This window comes from Poecilia formosa, unplaced genomic scaffold (genome assembly GCF_000485575.1).
Source record: "Poecilia formosa unplaced genomic scaffold, Poecilia_formosa-5.1.2 Scaffold65, whole genome shotgun sequence".
Classification (NCBI taxonomy): Eukaryota; Metazoa; Chordata; class Actinopteri; order Cyprinodontiformes; family Poeciliidae; genus Poecilia; species Poecilia formosa.
This window is the reverse complement of record NW_006800004.1, coordinates 29,864-39,245: the sequence shown is the minus strand read 5'-3', so window position 1 is coordinate 39,245 and position 9,382 is coordinate 29,864. Positions and strand designations below refer to the sequence as shown.

General features: G+C 42.2%; 1 protein-coding gene across 2 annotated transcripts in view; it reads right to left on the bottom strand.

The window, feature by feature from the left end:
• The window catches only part of mcf2l2 (MCF.2 cell line derived transforming sequence-like 2), a 46,942-nt gene that overhangs the window by 12,272 nt on the left and 25,288 nt on the right, over positions 1–9,382 (bottom strand). For both annotated transcript variants that reach the window (XM_007554639.2, XM_016672760.1), the window contains 3 exons: positions 4,725–4,814; positions 3,489–3,560; positions 3,046–3,156 (listed from right to left, as the gene is read on the bottom strand). In XM_007554639.2, the coding sequence (XP_007554701.2) occupies positions 3,046–3,156; positions 3,489–3,560; positions 4,725–4,814 (273 nt within the window). The remainder of the gene's footprint in view (positions 1–3,045; positions 3,157–3,488; positions 3,561–4,724; positions 4,815–9,382) is intronic.

Below are 9,382 nucleotides of genomic sequence, written 5' to 3'. Positions count from 1 at the left end.
AGTCCACGTTCTGTTTTTGGAGCGCATTTCTGGTCGGTTTGCATCCACATATGCATTCAAAGTGCACCCGAGTTCGCTTCAACTGAACCAAGGCCTAGGTTGGTAGGCGGACCAAAGTTCACTCTTTTGGTCTACATCAGAGTTTGATTACTCATTCAAATGAATCAGACGTTCTAGGCAAATGAACAGAAGTTAATTTAAAGCAGACTAAACAGGGCTTTAATCAATGCACCCTTAGACTCCGTTCCAACAGTGGAAACCAAACCTGACAACGTATCTTTTCTTATACTGACAAACTTTGAATCGCTTGAAAATAATCCTATACTGAAATGGATCCAGACTGATGAGTAACAACTCTGGTGAAGAATTCTTTCCTCCCTGACATTTTGTCATGGAGCAGCCAACCAGGTGAATCCCTCCATTGTGGACAGATATGGAAGAGACAAGAAGCAGGATGCAATGGAAATCATCTGTAGAACTGTTTTGCACAGCTAAAACCCTACTAATGACTGTCATTATTAATATATATGAGGCAGGGGTGCGGTATTGGGGGAAAAGTGATGACAATTCTACAGGCCCTGACCAACAAGGGGTCCTCCACAATTTAATTATTTATTTTTTGTTCATAGAAATTAAATTAAAAAATCATATTGTCTTTTCAAAGATTGTTTTTAGCAGTAAAAATTTAATGTTCCCACTCCCAAATAAAAAAACACACATCCATATTTGCCCTGAACCATCCATATTTGCATTAAATGGTTTGTTCCTGCTTGGAGCGCTTGAGAGTGACGCTGTTAGCAGCAGTCAGTGGAAGACACAAACAATTGTGGTAGCTACTATGCTGCTAAAAAAAATTATAAAATCAGGTTTTCAAAAAAAAGAAGGAGAGAGAGAGAGAGATTGAAAAAGGCAAGAGTGTTAATTTATAACCCAATTTTTCTCCAAGAGAGTTGGGTAGACTGTGTGAGATTATCAAGCCTTTAGCATAATTAGCTTAGCTACAAACTACTGTTTGCCTCCTTTTCACTAGCATTTAATGAATTAAGGAAAAAAATCACGAACATATTCATATATTTAACTTGTCCCTTGTACCTTTTACCACTTAACAACGGATGAGTCAGTCAGCAGCAGCCCTAACCCAGGTCCCTCCTGATCCGTCCTCTCCTGAGTGAAATTAAAGCTGCAGTATGTCACTTTTATATAAATATTTTTTTCACATATTTTTTAAAACTGTCATTATGTTGTGACAGTATGGTATGAGAGGAAAAATCTACTTCCTCTGCCTTCTGCCCGTGCTAGAAGCAACTAGTGAGTGGCAGGAGAGTTTTAGTGCTATCAATCACAGTCTCATTTGGTGCTGCTCATCCTTCCTCCCCTTCGATTTGTGCCATGCTGCAGCTAGCATAGCACAGAGCTGTGCAGATCCAAACTGTGAATGCTCAGTTTAGTTAGCATACGTAGCTACCAATGACGGCAGACAACGATTTCTTGTAATGATATGGCGTTTTTCCACCATTAGCACATTTAGCAGTGAATGAGGCTAATTGATAGTGTTAAGAGTGTCCTACTAGTTCTGATTGGTTGTTTTGGTCAGAAGGGTGCATTACTTTAACCAGTAATGGTAATTCAGGAAGGAGAAGGAGGATATTGATTGTTTTCACAGATTATCTGTCTCATAACAAACTGCTACAACATGATGACAGCTTTAACAAATATGGAGAAAACATATTTTTTTATTAAAGTTATGTACTGCAGCTTGAATAAAATGCAACTACATTTTATTCAGTTTAGTTGCATCTGCAAAATCCAGACTTTTTGAGAAGTCTGGATTGCTTTATGTGTAGTTGCATGTTGCTTTTGACTGTTGCTCATGGGGAGAGACATTTCAGTAATGTAAAACTAAGAAAAAGTGCAAACAACCTACCGTATTTTCCGCACTATAAGGTGCACCGGATTATAAGGCGCACCTTCAATGAATGGCCTATTTTAAAACCTTTTTCATATATAAGGCACACCGCATTATAAGGCGCACTGAATAGATACTACAGTAGGGGTTGGAGGTAAGTTATGCATCGACTAGATGGAGCTGCACTAAAGGGAATGTCAACAAAACAGTTCAACTCCGGTCGGTGAGGAGAGCCTTCCACGACTGGGCCAGGGCGTGGCTGGACAATGGTCACCCTTCTCCGTTCGCGCACAGCATGTTCGTGGAGAACGTGGTGCTAAATGACCTGCAGACGACCTGATTCTAGACGGTTGGTAGGTAGATAAGTCAGTCAAACTTTATTAATAGATTACAAACCAGAGTTCTGACAACTATCCCAGCATGCACAGCGCGCTGCTTCTTCTACGGGCAAGAATGAAGTCGGCGGCTGCTGACCGTAGTTGCTAGACCTGTTGTGGCTCAATATTGGTCCTTATGTAAGGCGCACCAGATTACAAGGTGCACTGTTGGCTTTTGAGGAAATTGAAGGTTTTTAGGTGCGCCTTACAGTGCGGAAAATACGGTACTTGCATACTGGATGTGGACTGTTGGATGTTAAATTCATGAGCAGTAAATATTGTGCTAATTATCAGTATTGAACCAAAGAAAGCAAGGCATTTGCAAGCCTTTAAAATTATGACGCTTTTTATGGGTCAAATAGACTCAAAAAATTGTAACACCAGCTGCGTGGGGGGGCCCAAACAAATTTTTTGTCAGGGGGCCCATGATGTTTGGCGGCGCCCCTGATGTGAGGTATAATATTGGATACTCAAAATAATACCTAAGGGTGGAAGACAATCTATCTGGCAGCTGGGAAACGTAGAAAGTAGTAAACATCTTTAGCATTTTCATACCGCTCTTTCACACAGTGAGCTCACTGAAAACAAGGTAACAGGCTATGTAGTGTTTTGTGACTTGAAGCAATTTGACTTAAAACCGTTCCAGAAAGGCTACCTTACAGTTTAAGTATCATGGTGTAGGATTGATGTGAATCTGTCAGGACACAAAGTCAGTAATAAAAGAAGTCCTCAGAAATGTCTCCATGCATCCTCTGTGGTTACCTGGCTGTGAGGTTGATCTGGGGACGGCTGCTTTGCCACCAGAACCACCAGCGATGCTGCTGGTCATGCTCTGCCGCTTCCTGCCTGCAGCCATTGCACCACATAGCGTATCTACAGGGAAGCCAAATCCTTTACACCAACCTTAGCAAATAAAAACTCCTTTCATAACAAGGTTGGAGCAGTTGAAAAATGATCAGTCCAATCACAAAAAGCAGTACTGCACATGCAGGACTCAAAATACCTACAAACTGAATAAAACAAAAATAATCACATGCAGCGACAAACGTCTCATCTTGTTTGCTCTTAATTTGATGCTCGTGCACTATAAAATTCCCAATTCAGGCAAAAAAATACAGACTTAAACAACCATCCACAAAATAAAATGCCACCACCAATCACAACATTTATCAAGCCTCAGCAAAATGTTATGTTTCTACATATACCTTCATAGCCAAACGGAGTGGGATCACTCTTTATCTCGTGTCTCTTGCTCTTAATGCTAGCAGAGAGGGGACCTGGGAAACAAGATGCAACAGATACTTCTTCAGAAATTAGCCTATTACAAAGGAGAATGCATAAAGTAGCCCAGAAACATCCATTAAGCACCTCTCACATATTACAGATTTAATATCTGCCAGTTAAAAGAGGAAGCTTTCGTTCATTTCCACATTTAATAATGAGCATTACTAAAAAAAAAAAAAATTGTCCAACTATAAAGAAGGATAAAGAAATCTTTAAAAAAAATCATGCTTAGTCACTTGTCAGAAAAAGAAGGTCCTCAACCATGATTCATGCACCGAAAGGCCTTCATCAGATGGAAAACTACAAACATCTTAGAGTTAGATGGCATTGGGGAAGTATTTCATTCCTATCTAGTTCATGTCTCATCAGTGTGAGTATTTACTGGCTCTGGAGCGATGTGCAACACTCTGCTACAACCCTCGTCTGTCAGGAGCAGGGAGAGCAGGTTAGCTATAACTAGCTAACCTAACATTTCACGGGGAGGCTATAAAGCTGAACAGAAACAGAAGACTAATCAATGTTGTCTGAGTAGCAGGTTTGCTGTAGTGGCAGCTGCCTAACATTAACAGGACTGTTTTTGCTTAAGGGTCTCAGTGTAAATAGGTTTGTTTACTTAGTAACTGCTTGAACGAGCACTCTTTAATGCTTCCAAAATGGAAAAAAATGAGTGAAAACATTTGACTGCAATGATTAAAAAAACTCAACTACAAAACATCTGTACATGATGCACCCAAAAGGCAGAGTAAAGCTCTAATATTACAATAATAAAGTTATAATACTACCAGATAAAAGTAGTAATAATACAAGAATATAATGTTTTAGGACAAAGGGTGAAATTTAGCTACTGCGCAAATTCCTGCATACATGCATTGCCATAAATGGCAGAAATCAATGTCCACTGTTCCTAATCAAATAAAGATAAAAATAAAAATAAAAAAGCAACAGACATTGTAATCTTTTTGACATGTCAGTATAATTTTCTAGAAAACTTCTCCATCAGGTACTTCTCCAAAAGGTAGTGACTACTTAGTCACTATCTTTTTCAGCATGTCTTTGTTTGAGAATGCATCACCAGGTAACTATCTCCTTAATTAAAACAGCAAAGTTTTGTTTTTTAAATCTTAACTCAAAACACATAAACTCATCAAACTTTCTACCTTTGGTGCGTCGCATGGCAGAGGAAGAGGAGGCAAGAGAGGAAGTGAGAGAGAAGCGTCGAGTGGCCTCTGCCTCTTTTATTGTAGGTTCTATGACAGAATAAGAGGAAAGGAAAGGAGAACGGACAGGGAAAGGTAAGGGAAGGCAGCTAATGAGATCCATGTTGTTGTAAATTGAGCAACAGAAAGAGCAAAAGAAACAACAGATGAAGTTGGAATGAAAAGACATTGTGTGAGAGGACACAAGCAATTTGGGGGTTATTTAATATGCACTAAAACATCTTACATATGTCTTCATGGATAGAGTTGTAAAAGCTTAAAATGCAACAAATGAGACTAAAACAAATTGATGTATTGAAGAATGACAAGAAAACATGAAAAAATGTCAAGTTATACATGTGGCATAAAAAATTACAGTTGAAGAGTAAAGGAAAAGGACTTCCAGCTGAGATGATGCAAATGAACTGCTTGCTCTGAGGAGTTTTTCACATTTTACGTCCATGACAAGTTGAAGGAGACATTGCAACACAATAAGCACGGTAAAGTTGGGACTAAGTATAATACTTCACAAGCTGCTGATGTGGGACTTGCCAGAATCAGTGTCAACTTGTGATGCAACACGAGTAGTTTTTAGCTATCTTAAAGGGAGTTTTCAATCAGATGACAAGGCTGTCACCTTGGGACTTCACTCAGACAGGTTTGAACTTCCCCTCCTTCAAACAAGCAGGTGGCCCTCACTGTTGGTAGTGATTAGGAGGGAAAGCAAAACACTCAATTCGCTGTGTGACTGTCATCCTTTCTGCAAGCAATAGAATGTGTCAGACGGGGTTGGATGTTGATCTCAACCCCCGCCACACCTTTATCTTTTCCCTGTCATTAGTGTAATTAGGAACACATGCCTTGAAATGACCTGACACCCAATGTTGTGGCTGATTTCAGGCAATGGTTTCCTCCATGAGCGACATAGACAGCCACCAAGGCGGCATGAGTTCTCAGAACATCCACTTCCAGTCCCTCTTCACATGTGGTGCGCACACACCATGCTTGTGAGAGCTCAAATGTTGCTCTGAATGTTGTTCGTCCAGAGGGCCAAACAGGTTGGGACCGTCCCTGAATGCACTTCAACATGTCAGGACAGCTGGAGTAAAAGAGGGTGACATTTAGTGCAAAGCAGATCTCAGATCAGATCTCTATATTTTGTTACCAGCCGTCTGACAGACCCCAACCATATCCATACATGAAATCTTTTTAAAATGACTATATCAGAGTTGGGGAGGGGAAGGCTTAGAGAGTAGTGTGAATATAAGTTTTGTTTTTATTAAAAAATTAAAAAAAAGATTTTTAGAGATATAAAAAAGTGGAAAATGGTTAGACATATCCCTTAAACCAATTTTTTTCATCTGAAATGTTGCTCAGTACAGCAAGAAAGTTGTAGAGTTGGCAACAGCACTCCTGGTTTTAATAGTAATAATAATAGTGCGCATGCGCTAGCGTGTATGCTGTTGCGGTTACTCTTCTCATGGTTTTACTTTTTAAATATTTTAAATATTTTTTCGATTATTTTATTGCACCACTTTAATTATTTTACTTTTGTAAGAAGAGTATCTTCAACAATGTTGACTAAGAAAGTCATAATTTTTTTTTATTCGTTGTTGAGATACTTCTTATACTCTGTAGAATGCAACAACTTGGCCACATTATTTACACCAGGAATCAGCTGATTGCGCGGAAACTTGCCGGCCTGGAGTCCAGATCCACTGAAATCCCCGAGGAGATCTGGAGAAGGACACATCGGGGTTGCAGAGGAGGAAACAAACAGCGGGGGAGAGTAAAAAAGAAGAAACAACAGAGGCTTATGGAGAAGAGTAGCTATAAGGCGTTTCTCCCCTATGTTACCAAGGGCAACGTTAGATCTCAAAAAACATAATTCTCACAGCGCTTGCTGGCTGGTCCAGGTGAGTGTATGCACGGTTCAGCAGGAAGATGATGGCATCCTCAACTCCAAGTTTTGGCTGGTAGGCAAATTGCAAGGGGTCCAAGTCTGGTTGGACCAGGGTCCGGAGCTGTTCCAGGACAAGTCTCTTCAGGGACTTCATGATGTGGGAGGTCAGCGCCACAGGCCTGTAGTCCTTGGAGTCACAGGGACGCTGCGTCTTTGGTACCGGAACAATGCAGGTTGTTTTCCACCTCACAGGAACCCTCTTTTGGCACAGGCTCATGTGAAGACATGCTGGAGGACTCCACAGAGCAGGATAGCACAAGCTTTGAGTACCCTCGGGCTGACACCATCAGGGCCTGCAGCCTTACAAGGGTGAAGTCTCACCAACTGTCTTCTAACATCTTCGGCGGTGATGTTTCCTTTAGAGGTAGAGATGGCTAGCTGAGGGGTGGGGGAATGGTCAGAGTAGAAGAGGAGGGAAAGAGGCATGAAGGTGAGATGAAGGACTCTGAGGAGTGGGAGGGGAGAGTTGTTGGACAGCAGCAGTGGCATTGATAGGAGTGATAGGAGTGATAGGAGTGTGAGCAGGAGGTGCAGGGGCCACAGTGTCAAATCTGATGAAAAACAGGCTGAGTTCATTGGCTCTGTTAAAATTGCCTTCAACTACTTCACAGCCTGCTGATCTGAACCTGATGAAAGTCCTCGTCCCTCTCCAGACCTTTCGTGTTTTTCTGCTGGAGTTTCCTCTCCAGCTTCCTCTTATAATCTTCCATAGCTCTTCTGATCTTCACCTTCAAGCACCTCTGAATTACTCTCACATCATCCCTGTTGCCATTTCTGAAAGCCCTCTTCTTCTTATTCAGGATGGTCTTGATCTCTTTTGTTACCCAGGGCTTGTTATTTGGGTAACAGTAAACTGTCTCAGTATGGATGGAGTCAACACAGAAGTTGATGTAATGTGTTATGCACTCAGTGAGCTCATTGATGTCCTCCATATTTGGGTCACAGAGTGCATGTGAGTCAGTGGCCTCAAAACATCTCCGTAGTGTCTCAGTGGCCTCCTTTGACCACCTCCTCACTGTCCTCGTGGTTGCAGGCTGTCTCTTCACCAGAGGTATATAACATGGGCTGAGGTGCACCAGGTTATGATCAGACCGTCCAAGTGGAGGGAAAGGAGAGGAACTGTATGCATCCTTTACTTTAGCATACAGAAAGTCTAGAGTTCTCTCCTCTCTGGTGGGACAGCTCACATACTGGGTGAAGTTGGGCAGGGTTTTGTCCATGTTGACATGATTAAAATCACCCGAGACAACCATCAATGCAGTTGGATGTTCAGTCTGCAAGTGAGCTACAGCGGAGTGAATGATGTCACAGGCCACTGTGGGGTTAGCAGAGAGAGGAATGTAAACAGTCACCATGACAACATGGGAATATTAACGGGGCAGGTAAAATGGACTAAGACCAACCGCCAATAGTTCAATGTTCGGGCAGCAGATTCTCTCCTTTGCTGTTATATGAGCAGGATTGCATCAACGGTTGTTTACTAGAACGACAAGCCCGCCTCCTTTCTGCTTACCGCTCTCAGTGCAATCCCTATCAGCCCGAACAGTCCGGTATCCCTCGATGGTAACATTGGCATCAGGAATGTCCGGGTGCAGCCATGTCTTCGTAAAACACATTAAACTACATTCCCGGTATTCCTTCTGGCTTCTGGACAGTGATGTTAATTCATCCATCTTGTTAGCCATCGATCTCAAGTGCATTCAACACCATCCTTCCTGCTCTACTGGTTGAGAAACTGACGGCGATGCAGGTGGAACCCCCCCTCCCTGTGTCCTGGATTGTGGACTATCTAACTGGCAGACCACAGTTTGTGCGCCTGCGACACTTTGTGTCAGACAGTGTTGTCAGCAACACAGGAGCTCCACAAAGGACTGTCCTCTCTCCCTTCCTCTTCACCCTCTATACATCTGATTTCAGCTATTGCACTGAGATCTGTCATCTCCAGAAGTTCTCAGATGACTCAGCTGTGATTGGTTGTATCAGAGAGGGTGATGAGACTAAGTACAAGGCTGCTGTGGGAAACTTTTTCACATGGTGTGGGCTGAACTACCTGCAGCTCAATGTGACAAAGACCAGGGAACTGGTGGAAGAGGATCAGGACACCGGTGACCCCTGTTACCATCCAGGGGGTCAGTGTGGGCATTGTGGAGAACCATAAATATCTGGGCGTCCACAATGATAAAAAATTGGACTGGGTCAAGAACACTGATGGTGTACAGGAAGGGGTAAAGTTGCCTCTACTTTCTGAGGCAGCTGAGGTCATTCAACATCTCCCATACTGTGCTCATGATGTTTTCTGACTCTGTGGTTGCCAGTGCCATCCTGTATGCTGTGGTGTGCTGGGGCAGCAGGCTGAAGGTGGAGGACACCAACAGACTGAACAAACTGATCCGGAAGGCCAGTAATGTCATTGGAGTGGAGGTGGATACAGGCGCACCTTCAGCCAGAGACTCATTTTGCCAAAGTGCACCACAGAGCACCACACAAAGTCATTTCTGCCTGTTGCCATTAAGCTTTATAATGCCCAAGTCTGTGCTAATTGATTCAAATTTTTTGTCTGCGCTCATTTATAAGTTATTTATTTATTAATATATTGCAAGTGATTGCTTGTTATCCATCTATTTATTTGTTATTTCTAGTCATTTAGAATGCATCA